Source organism: Ranitomeya variabilis, chromosome 4 (genome assembly GCF_051348905.1).
Source record: "Ranitomeya variabilis isolate aRanVar5 chromosome 4, aRanVar5.hap1, whole genome shotgun sequence".
In the NCBI taxonomy this organism is placed as follows: domain Eukaryota; kingdom Metazoa; phylum Chordata; class Amphibia; order Anura; family Dendrobatidae; genus Ranitomeya; species Ranitomeya variabilis.
The window spans coordinates 231,735,440-231,747,784 of record NC_135235.1 but is presented as its reverse complement, the minus strand read 5'-3'; the positions used below and the strand labels follow the sequence as shown (position 1 = coordinate 231,747,784).

The window sequence follows — 12,345 nt, the reverse complement described above, 5'->3', positions numbered from 1 at the left end:
ACCGTGGTAAATCCGCTGCAAATCCGCAACATGTGCACATAGCCTAAAAGATCTGACCCATGCTTTTTTTTTTTTAGATGTCTTTTTCAAAATTTTAAGTGAAAAAAAAACGCTCAACGGACTGAAAGTCTGAAAAGCAAAGTGTTTGATTTAAAGGAAGCGGATAGGAAAAGTCTTTTAAGTGGGAAAGTAAACTTTTCCATAACTCTTGAAAAACACTTCAAAAATGTAAAAGGTTCTCTGTGGTTTCTGCTCCGAAAACTCTGCAGAATAAAGACTTAAAAACTCAGTGTGGGTTCAAGCTCACTTGCAATGCATTTCCTCGTGGAACCTAGCAGCTGTGGTATTGTCAGGGTTAACCTATCAATTAGCAACCAATTACCAGTTTATTGGAGGAGCTTTATCAGCTGCCCATGCTCAGTAGGGTCTATGCTTGGTGAAGGCTGTGGACGTGTTGGTCTGTGGCCCCAGCTAAGGTAAGCGGTTGGATTGGTTACATTGCAGTTTCTGCTTATTTAGATATCTCTGAATGGTTTATGGACTTGTGCCCAACATGGACCTTGTCTCTCCTTGGTACCTGCATTGTTCATGGAGATACTTTGGCTTTAGAAGTTCTACTGCCTTCAGCCTCCATGTGCTGATGGTCTTTTGTGGATGTGGCTCTGAGATTTTCTATGTGAGCTAACTGGGTGAGTCTCGAGAACTGCAAATCTGTGGGATGTATAGTTGGAAAGTTCTGACTTGGGTGGCTTCACTTGCTCCATATATTTGGCTCTTTATTCAATGGATACTTAATACTCTGCATTTTCTTTAACTAGAAGTCCTGACATGTGGCCCCCCAAAAAATGATTGTGCTACATAATGTGGGTGGCCCTGACCAGAACATCATAGTCACAACATGGCAGAAGCTGCAGGCTATTGTGTAATGTTATCTGCCTGCAGTCACCTTTTGGGAGCACTTCTTGGCCTCCTTCATGACACTTGGATGCTTGGTGGCATTTACCTCTGATTTGCTCTGGAGGGTCTAGAGAAATAAGTGACTGATCCAAATTTTTTTTTTTTTTTTTTTTTTTTCTCCATACATTTGTATAGCTGAAGGAGGCCTTGCAATTAGTTTATGGGTGGTTGGAATAGGATTCTCCACTTGGTGTGGACATGCATCCTCCATATTTGCTGTCTGTAGCATGTGTGTACCAATAAAATGGACAACTATAACCTCTTAAAGGCAGTAACCCCCTCATGCTCCTCACCATCCACCAAGGTCTACTGGGGCATCTTTGTCTGTCCCAAGTCCTTTCATGGCTTGGAGCATCCTAGATGTTCTGGGAATGGTATCAAGCCATCACTAAACATTGCCCATTGTCCCTTAAACATCAATGTTACATCTAACTATTTTTTTTTTTTTTTTAACGGCATGATTCTTTGTACAGATGTTGTGGTAATAAAAATGTCTGGCTGAGATTTCAAGTATTTGCATTGATGAGTCCTAACTACTTGTATTATCGCTTTTCAGTAATGGATCTCAAGCTGTTACTATGTGCCTGGGTCTTCCTGTGCCTTGGAGGTAAGTGTTCCTACCATGACCCATCATGGAGGCTCTTTAAATGGTCATGTTGATGGGCTCAACTGCATTGGGTCCGAGATTAGGAAATAAATGTCTACAAGGTTTGAAATAGACCTAGTGCTCGGTTAGAAGTGGAACCTGTCTTTATGTAAACTGCAAATAAAGATGACGGTCAACGTAGTCACTGGAAGTAAGCAAGACCTGTAGCCTAGACTCTGGTTTAGGGACCTTCAAATTATTAAGGTGGATTTTTTTTTTTTTTATTGCCTTTTAAGCTCTCACTTGCTCTGTAAGCTCCTCATTATTTTTCTTTCCTCTCATTTCAGGCATTGCCACATTTCCGAGCCCAGGCACAGATTTTGCTTTGGTTATTATGCAGAATGTTGGTGGTGGTAAACCACGTCTGGAGCTTCTGCTCACATCTTTCTTCCCTGACACAAAAGCAAACATCCGGCTGCCCAGAAGATCTTACAGTACGGTTGCTTCTCTAACCACTGGGATTCCTACACCTTTTGAACTACCAAGAGAAACTGAGCTTCTTGGTTCTGCCAGATCAAATATGACCATCCGTGTCATATCCAACAAGCCCATTTCTGTGGTTGCCATCAATATGATGCCTTATTCTACTGGTGTAGCAGCAGTATCTCCAATATCTGACTTGGGAAATGAATACTACATAATGACCCCTGAAGCCACTTTAGAAGTTGACCATAGTCAGGTGGCAATAGTAAATGGACCAAAAGCAAACCTTGTCTCTGTCCTGTTGAAGGGTTGGGTCCAACTTGATGATGCCACTTACTTGCCTGGTGAGAAGCTAAATCTTACTCTAGCCCCTTGGGAATCTGTACAGCTCCAGACTAATGAAAGCTTGACTGGTAGTCTTCTTGTGTCACAAGAGCCTGTGGCTGTGTTTGCTGGACTTGCTTGTGTTGGACTCCCTGGATTGTGCAATCATGCATATATCCAGATTCCTCCAACGAATGATTGGGGTGCGACATTTGTGCTACCGCCTCTGTCAACACAAAGTATTGGCAAACTAACAATCATGTCGGCTAGAAATGCATTGGTAAATCTCCTTCAAGGAAATGACACTACAGAACTGACAGTGTCACCTGGGATGATGCAAAGCTTTGATATTGACCCAACTATCCCCCTAGTCATCCAAAGTCAAGAGAAAATCATGGTTTTTGTTAACTTTGGCAAAACCAATAAGTCTGGTGTTCTTCTTAAGCTTCCTCCATTGGAGAAGGCTTGTGTCGCATATGCAATAATTTCCCTGAAGGACTACAACAACGACGTTCTTCTGGTTGTCCATGTCAATGCTCAGGAAGGCCTGGAGCTGGACCATAAACCTATCCTTGGATTACAGTGGGAAGATATTAATGCAACTCGACTTGTATATGCAAATCTTCCTCTAAGTGGTGAGGGCTATCACTTCATATTGGATGCTGGACATGACTTTGGCTTGGTCACAATCGGTACAGGAAAGCTCGGTTCATATGTATTGCCTGGAATCTGCTTAAACAAAGGTAAGGAGACAATATGGCCCAGTTCTAGAACATCTTATTCAGGATTGCAGTTACACTTCTGACTCTGAAGTTTAATTTGTCTCTTAAATGTTGAGTTTGACTGCCATCATATTTGGCACCTTATTTGACTACTCTGACCAACTCTTAACACAAATGCAGGCATTAGTCCATACTTGGCCTTCTGCTTTCTCATCTACAGGGCCACCTGCAAAATGTTGGTGGCTCGTATTCGAAGGGTACTTCACATACCAGACCACCACACTTGTCCATGGTGGACTTCAGTATGCAAACTCTCTCCATAAAAAATATAACACCAGTGCCCCATATCGGACAAGGTGTCAAGCCTTTCATCCGTCTTGCAACATGACTAACGAGATCTTCCAAACCATGAACCAATCATCCTTTGTCATGTTGAGACTTAAACACCCATCCTAGAAAGTGTGGCCTTGACCAAGGCCATCTATCCATGACTTAACAATTGAAGCATCATTGGAAGATGACTTTGTCCAAGGCAACTTTTGTATTCGCAAACGTGGCTTTTAATATATGGGTTCCAAATTCAAGCAGTTACACTGAGATTAAAGGGATGTTAGCTGGTATCTCCAGTGGTTCATCTTTCATGTAGACATCCTGAGGTCAATGTCATGGTGGATCTGCATCAATTATGCAACCTTTCCAAGAAGACAAGAAGCTCTCTAGACAGTTTCAGCTTGTTGGGCCAAAGGCTTTCCGATGACTGAGTCTAGGGGTCAACTAATTATCTACATGCAACTTTATCTGATCCTTGTACAAATGTTCCAGTGCTTCTAAATAGACTGGTTGGCTTGTAAATGAGATGCTTCATTACTGTGCTAACACAGCTCACTGTAGGATTCAGCTGCTCACCCTATGGTTCAGTCCAAGCCACTCTGTTGTAGGGCAATGGCATGTGTAAAGGCCCCGTCTCACTAAGCGATTTACCAACGATCACGACCAGCGATACGACCTGGCCGTGATCGTTGGTAAGTCGCTGTGTGGTCGCTGGGGAGCTGTCACACAGACCGCTCTCCAGCGACCAACGATCAGGGGAACGACTTCGGCATCGTTGAAACTGTCTTCAACGATGCCGAAGTCCCCCTGCAGCACCCGGGTAACCAGGGTAAACATCGGGTTACTAAGCGCAGGGCCGCGCTTAGTAACCCGATGTTTACCCTGGTTACCAAAAAAAACAAACACTACATACTCACATTCTGATGTCCGTCAGGTCCCTGGCCGTCTGCTTCCTGCTCTCACTGTACGGCCGGATCTCAGTCAGAGCAGAGCGCAGCAGTGACGTCACCGCTGCGCTCTGCTCTCACTGTACGGCCGGATCTCAGTCAGAGCAGAGCGCAGCGGTGACGTCACTGCTGTGCTCTCACTTCTCACTGTACGGCCGGCAGTCAGTGAGAGCAGGAAGCAGACGGCAAGGGACCTGACGGACATCAGAAGGCGAGTATGTAGTGTTTGTTTTTTTACATTTACGCTGGTAACCAGGGTAAACATCGGGTTACTAAGCGCGGCCCTGCGCTTAGTAACCCGATGTTTACCCTGGTTACCAGTGAAGACATCGCTGGATCGGTGTCACACACACCGATTCAGCAATGTCAGCGGGGCCTCAACGACCAAAAAAAGGTCCAGGCCATTCCGACACGACCAGCGATCTCGCAGCAGGGGCCTGATCGCTGGTACGTGTCACACATAGCGAGATCGCTATGGAGGTCGCTGTTGCGTCACAACTTGTGACTCAGCAGCGATCTCGCTAGCGATCTCGCTATGTGAGACGGGGCCTTAAGTCCTATACCAGTTGGTGGCCTTTCAACAGTATGGGAAATGTTGTTACAGATCGCATGTATCGTTGCTATAAATTTCACCACAACCAGTAGTTTTGTGATCTCATGCCTGTCTTTTGTAACATGTATACTTTTCAGAATACCTTCTCTGTGGGTTCGAGTGCAAAAATGACATCTGCAATGCTCCCGGAGACACGGCCGCTTGCCTTTCACTGGAGCCTCCAACGTGCATGGCCTGGGGCAGTATGCAGCTGTTGACCTTCTTTGGCACCCACATGACTGGATCTGGGTTCTGTCCGCAAATGCTAATTTATTCCGAAGGAGATGACTTGAGTCTACTGCCATTTAGCATGGAAAGACAACCTGGTTCTGACCTGATGGTACTAATAAGGGTGTTTGGCCAACTCTTGAAGATTTCCGCTAAACAACCTGGAGTTGTCTATGTGAGTTTAAATGAAGATTTAGTGAAAGGGGTCGACTTCCTAATGGGAACTGGTATTGGGTAACTCCATATTTCTACATGTGCCAATGAGCTGATTTGGTTCAGGTCAATCTCCCCTCTTCTACTTGTGGTGACCTTCATGATTCAGCTCTAGACTTTCATAAAGGCTCATGTGTAGTCAGACTTGTCTACATCACATTCTCCATCTGGGAGGCACCTTGGGTAGATGTAGTTGGCATGCCAGTGTCGTGCCTTGGATGTTACAAAGCAGATCTGGAAATGCAAGCCAGACAACTTGCTGCACCAACACCTAGTTTAACTCTTTTTAATCTTGTCCAGAGGTAGCCATTGAATGAATCTAGCGATCTCTCTAAACATGGCTGCCTTGCACACTTAGTCCTTTTGTAGGATCTTGTATATATGTCATTGACTTGCACATAACTTATATCTCTGCAGGTTAATGATGAAAAGCTGTATACCCCAATAAGCCTCTATAATGGGAACCTGACCATTGGACGTTTTGGACTCTTGGCCACTACTGTAAATGTCTCCTTCGGTCTACGTGTTATAATTGGCGACAATGGCTTCCTCCACCTTCAAATTGCACGACGCTACTATACAAGTGTATCTGGAGGTTGTATCACTCAAAGCTCCAAGGAAATGTTGACCTCAGCTGGATCCAGACTTCCCACACAACTGATCTGTGAGCCCTTGACTGAGGTGCATCTGCAAGGATGTGACGATACAATGGCAGCTGGCTCAAATTGTCAAATGTTGGAGTCTGAGATCTTCCAGTCTTGTCACTTGTCCTTGGATCCAAAACCATTTATTGTGAGCTGCCAAGGTGAAGTCTGCACTGGGGGCTCTCCTTGTGCATCCATTGAGTTGTATGCTCTGGCTTGTGGTATTAATGGGTTCCACCTCACCGGATGGAGAAATATTAGCAATTGTGGTAAGTTACTGCAGATATGAGTAGACTTTAGTCTTTTCAAACATGCTTTTGACACTAATTCTTCCTACTCTTGCAGATCTACAGTGTCCCATCAATAGTCACTATGAAAGTTGTCCTTCAAGCTGCCAAGCCTCTTGTTCAGAAACACAAGTCTTCGATTGTGATACCAGCTTGTGTTATGATGCTTGTCTATGTGATGAGGGCTATGAGCTCAGTGGTGGGAGCTGTGTACCAAAAGAGGAATGTGGCTGCTATTGGCAAGGTAGCTACTATCCAAAAGAAGAAAGTTTTGGCAATAACTGCAGCAGGAAATGTCACTGTCTCGGCAGCAACATGACATGCTACCTAACAGAAGGCTGCAATGCAGGCTACAAATGTGAACAGAATGGTGGCTTGTGGTCCTGCGAACCATGGCACTCCATGACGTGCACCTTGTACAGTGACTCTCACTACATAGCATTTGATGGTCAAGCCTACAACTTCAAAGGCTTTTGTGACTCAACAATGGTCGGTGTATGTTCAAATGACACTAATCTGACTGCCTTTGAGGTCCACATTGTCCAAAAACCCATTGGAGCAACCATCGAAGATGTTAGAGTCACAGTATATGGAAAAATTATAACATTCAGTCCAAACTACAAGGGGAAAGTAAATGTAAGTCTCACTTCTCAATCACTAACTTTATGAAGTAGTTGTAAACAAACTAAAACATGAATTCTTCTTCTAGGTGGATGGCACTCTGGTTCATACTCCATACATAATTGGAACCAGTCTCCAGATCTACAGGCGTAACCTTGATGTCTTCATCCTACAGACTGATTTTGGCTTGGCAGTTTCCTTTGACTGGATGAAACGTCTTCTGATCATGGTTCCGCACTCTTACATGGGGTCACTGTGTGGAATTTGTGCTTCTGAGGTTAACTCTATGTCAAACAAGGCTTCTTGCGAGCAGACTTGTCAAGGCATCTGTGCTAACTGTTCCAGTGAACTTTATCTCAACGCAACAACTACCTGTGGATTAATGACAGATCCTCTAGGAACCTTCAGACTCTGCAATCAAAAAGTTGACCCTCAAGCTTATTTTGAGGCATGCATTAATGATTTGTGCTCTGGTCTCACTCATTGTTCGGCTTTTTATGCCTATGCAGCTGCGTGTTGGGAAGCCAGTGCTGAAGTTGACCCATGGGCATATTCAATGGACTGTGGTAAGGAGCAACCTGGCTTTCTAAATTTTAAGTGGGCCTCAGGTGATCCTTGGTAGATAAGGAGCCATGTTCAGTCATCATGGTTTCCAATCAATGGGTGTTTGGCCCCTATGACTGTTCCAAGGGACATGATTCCTCCACTACCTCTTGACCATGAGTGGTGTATAGGTTCAGTGTAGACCCATGTTTAAGGCTCAGATGCTGTACTGCCCCATAATTTAGTTACCTTAACAGATGTGTTGACCCTGGTATTAAATGGAATATAGAGCTTTAATTTTAGTTTATCCTTTTAGAAAGAAGCTATAAATATTAGTCTAGAGGTCCCTCTCCCAGCAACCTCCAATCATGTTAGACTGCAGTCTTAGTTGTCTTCCATCTCCAAGCCTTATTTGCAGCCTCACATGTTGTCTTGACTGTTCCTTCCTGTTCTTGCATTTCCAGGTTATGAATGTCCACAAAACTCCACTTATACAAGGTCCCAACATTGCGTTTCCAACTGTCAAAGTACTTGTGAGATTGGCCTTCCTTTAACGTGCGCACTCCAATGTCAAGAAGGCTGCCAATGTGATCCAGGCTACATGCTCAATGGGGACAGATGTGTTCTTCATGAGGACTGTGGATGTTATTCAGATGGCTGGTATTGGAAACGTGGTGACATTTTCTATGATGACCAGTGTCAAAAGCAGTGTGCCTGTTTGGCGCATGGGATCGAATGTAAAGATCACAACTGCACCTCAGAAGAGCAGTGTGCCAACATCATGGGTGTCTTGGCTTGCTATTCTAGATCATCAACCTGCTCCATGTCAGGACAATCCTATCACACCTTCGATGGCTTGACTTATCCTGTAAACAAAAACTGTCTGTATGTGATGGCCATTGTAATGGGCACCGAGAGGGTCAACTTTGAAGTTCATTTGAGAAGGAAAGTGAGTGAACTGGCAAGTGTACAAGAGGTCATCTTGAAAGTGTATGGGTACACAATAGTGTTAAATCTGCACAGTGAAGGAATTCAGGTAAGGGCACATCCTATAGTCTGCCATTATGTGTGATCATTATGAGCATAGATCCACTCCAAATTGAGGAGAACCTTTTCTAATATTTGCTCCACCAAAAAACCCAAACCACTAGACTGCTTGGTTCTGTGCCACCAGAGAATACTCATACAATGGAACTGCCAAGTAGCCTATTAGTAGTGGTGTTTCTGCTATCCCATAACCTGACACTACTTATGACTGACTTCTATATTCTTCTCTCCAGGTCAACAGTAACCTGACAAGCCTTCCCATTGACTTGAACAACCAGATCTTTGGTTATGAAAACGGCACCAACATAGTGTTAGAAACTGACTTTGGTCTCACTTTAACCTTCAACCCCTCTTCAGTTTCCCTAACAATCCCCCTATCTTACACAGGATTGGTTCGTGGTCTTTGTGGCAATGCTAACTCCCTGGCTGATGATGATCATGACAACCTGCCCATTGACAAATTTGTGTCCTCTTGGCACTCGTATGCTGACAATTCTGCATGTGATGAGACCTCCAATACCCCCTCTGACATATTGGAGTTTGATGCTAAAAAGTACTGCGAGCTTATACCAGAAGTTGAGGGACCTTTCAGAGGGTGTCATGTTGTCATCGATCCTCAAGGCTTCTACAATAACTGCATGTCTACTGCGAATGGAGATCTTGACTCGGTCTGTGAAAGTATAGAGTATTACAACAAGGCTTGCCAGGGGGCTGGCGTGACTGTTCACCAGTGGGAGAGTGAGACAATATGCGGTAAGTTCACTCTACATGGGATGGAGTTGTGGCTAATGTTTGGCTTGCCTCTCTAACCTCATCTGTATTCAATATTCAGAACCTGAGATGCCTCCAGTTGACAAACCAAGTACATCAGCTCCATCAATGCCCCAGACTACAACAGAGATGAGATGTCTTCATAACATGGTCCCAACAACCTGTCAGTCTCTGGGTAAAAGCACCTGTTTGTTCCAATCTTCTGGAGGCAAGACTTCGCTTGGTGGGGATGTTGACACTCCCATAAAATGTAGCTTGTCTGTGGCCAAAGTTTGCCATGATGCTGAATTGGACTACTTTTCTGTGTCGGTCCACTATGAGATTATGGGGGACCAAAGAACAGACAGTCTTCATATTGAGGTGTATGGACTAAACATCGTCTTGCCATGGAACTGGGAAAACGGTGTGTGGGTAAGTGAAGCATATCTATCATAACATCCAATAAATTGGGTATTGGCCAATTGCCATCTGATCTTCTAAGATTTGGAGAACCTTCAATGGGGAAAGGTCAGATGACTTTCTTGTAGATCAATGAATCGGGCATATCGTCAGACAACCGCTCAAACCTTGTGTTACCATTTTGTTTTTAGGTGAACAACATGCCAGTTGGTCCCTCCACATGTCTCATTCCTGGCAGACTCCAGATAAGTCATGAAGGCCATGAGTTAATCTTGACTGCACTCAATGGCCTTGTTATAAAGTACAGCCACAAGGGACTTGTCCATATTTACATCCCATCTGGTTACCAAAATTATATATGTGGTCAATGTGCTGAGAAGGATTCCCATGAGACCAGTGTTAAGTTCACAAGTGATGTATCAAGAAACTATTCAGATAACCAATGCCTTATTGGAGTAACCAAGGAGCCATGGGCCATTGCTAAAGATGACTTCACCAGCTACTGTAGTTTGCTCCTGGAGAAGAATGGTCCATTTGGTAAATGCCATAGAATCCTGAACCCTGACCGCTTCTATGATTTGTGCCAGTTTCACATGTGCCAAGAACTTCAAAGGGGTGGAAATGGTGACACTGCTGCCTGTCATGATCTTGGCGAGTATGTTATGTTGTGTCAGCTACACCGTGTGGTGATCAAGCCCTGGAGAAACGAGAGCTTCTGTCGTAAGTATCAAACTTTATATTGCTAATGTAATGGCCCCAATTGAGCTCTTGGTTTCCCAACATTCAGGTTTTTCTCGCCATTGGGTTTATGTTGGGAATACATAATAAGAGGACTTAAGGGTCATGGATGCTTTTGACTAGTATTCTGTATCTCTTGGCAAGAAGACTAACTTGGTCCTTCTAGCATGGATAGCTACTGATTTATATGGGGGAGAAATATGGTTGTAAGTTGAACTTATCTTTTTTTAATTTCCTTTAGCATTTAAATGTCCTTCACCAGCAACATATGAGCTCTGTACCAAAACCTGTATTCAGTGTCAAAATGGAAAATGCACCAACCACTGTCTAGAAGGCTGCAACTGTGGCGATGGTTACTACTGGAATGGAGTAAACTGTGTTGGGTCTGTGTGTCCCAAGGTGAGTAGTAACCACATCGCATGTTGGTTAGAACATGCTAGGCATCCATAAACTGTCTAATGTGGTGGTTGGGAGGGTAAAGCTCAAGGTTTGGTTTTTATTTTTTTATGGGGGGGGGGGGTCTCGTGTTATGACATGGACTAGTGAGGTCAGAAGTCACTATCTATCTTTAGCAGTGGACGTAATGGAGGACTGCAACCAGGGCTCTAACTTTCATGCATTTAATAAAATTGGTCTTCTATGGGCCAGGGGGTGCTTCTGTCAATGCACTTTCTGTAGGTACCGGGTGCAGCTGCATAATTAACATTGTGCCCCAGCTTCTCAAGCCAATGTCCTAGTAAACGGTGTTGGTTGATTCCTACATTTGGTAGTGAATTCTATTGTATTCATGGTGGGCTCTAAACACTATTAGAAAGTGCCTATTTTCAGATGTCTTGGGTCAAGGAATCCACCCTAAAGGAACTGACCATATATTGACATGTCACTCAAAGAATAGAGGGTGGGATCTATCCAGAAGACTATGGAATTGAGTCTACGACAAGGATCATCCTTGATGCGAATCACTGACTTTATTTCTTATAGGACACTTCTCCTGCTGAACCAGAGAACCTGAACTGTGACAATGACTTATCACTAGAAAGCTGCCACATCTGTAGATTAAATGACCAACAAATCTCAACATTTGGAAATATATCAAGTCCCCTGGAAGGCAATGGTGTATATGATATACTAAGGAAGTGTGACTCTTCTGCTCCTCAATGGCTGAGGGTCACTCTACGTCTGGAGCCTCCTAATCCGGTGAAGCTCTTCATCTTCTATGAAAGAAACTTCATCACCATTAACTCTGCAGTGGAAGTTTGGGTGAGTGACCAATCAGCAGATTATGTAGACTAAGTCTAGAAGATTTGCTTGGTCTCAACTTAAGATACAAGCAAAATGTTCTGGGCCTTATTACTTGCTCTTAATGGTGAACATGTAAGTTCAATGGTGGTCTACATATAGTAGAGTAGCTGAGTTCTTATGTTCTCAACATAACTCCAAGGTTTCTGTCCTCACCAGGTGAATGGCCAGCTGCAAGATCTTCCTGTCTCACTGGAGACAGAACTGTCCGTATCTAAATCTGCCAACGTTGTGGTTCTCAGCCTCCCTGGTTCCATGGCTCTTTCATTCAGTCCTGAAGGAAAGCTAGAGATTGAGGTGACCGAGTCTCTCTCGACTGAGCTGTGTGGCGCTTGTGCTTTTGGTAACCTGTTCCCAAGCCATAGTCCGCTATTCTCTCTCGAGTCTTGGCGAGCAGAAGACCTGTCATGGTAACTATAGTTGAAAAGGCATTGAATAGTTTGGGGTTATTTTGAAAGCTTCAGAAGGGTGGAAATAATGCAGTTTACTTACTATATGGTCTGGTGACCCAAGTCTTGCCACTAACTTTTTTTTTTTTTTTTTTTCTAGAGAAGTAACTGGTGGCACACTAAACCTTGTTAACACAGATCGAAATAAAGAGAATTATGACTATT

At 43.9% G+C, this 12,345-nt stretch overlaps 1 protein-coding gene across 2 annotated transcripts; it reads left to right on the top strand.

The window, feature by feature from the left end:
- The first annotated feature begins 382 nt into the window (after positions 1-382).
- On the top strand, positions 383-12,345 carry LOC143770524 (IgGFc-binding protein-like). Of its 2 annotated transcripts, XM_077260206.1 has the most exons (15): positions 383-476; positions 1,514-1,564; positions 1,891-3,093; positions 5,040-5,344; positions 5,800-6,295; positions 6,372-6,949; positions 7,023-7,500; positions 7,942-8,513; positions 8,758-9,277; positions 9,357-9,706; positions 9,886-10,414; positions 10,674-10,831; positions 11,414-11,692; positions 11,891-12,141; positions 12,281-12,345. In XM_077260206.1, coding segments are annotated over exons 2-15 (5,769 nt in total). In that variant the 5' UTR covers positions 383-476; positions 1,514-1,515; the 3' UTR covers positions 12,282-12,345. The 2 variants fall into 2 exon arrangements, with proteins under 2 accessions (XP_077116321.1, XP_077116320.1); XM_077260205.1 differs by having other exon boundaries at positions 11,891-12,345.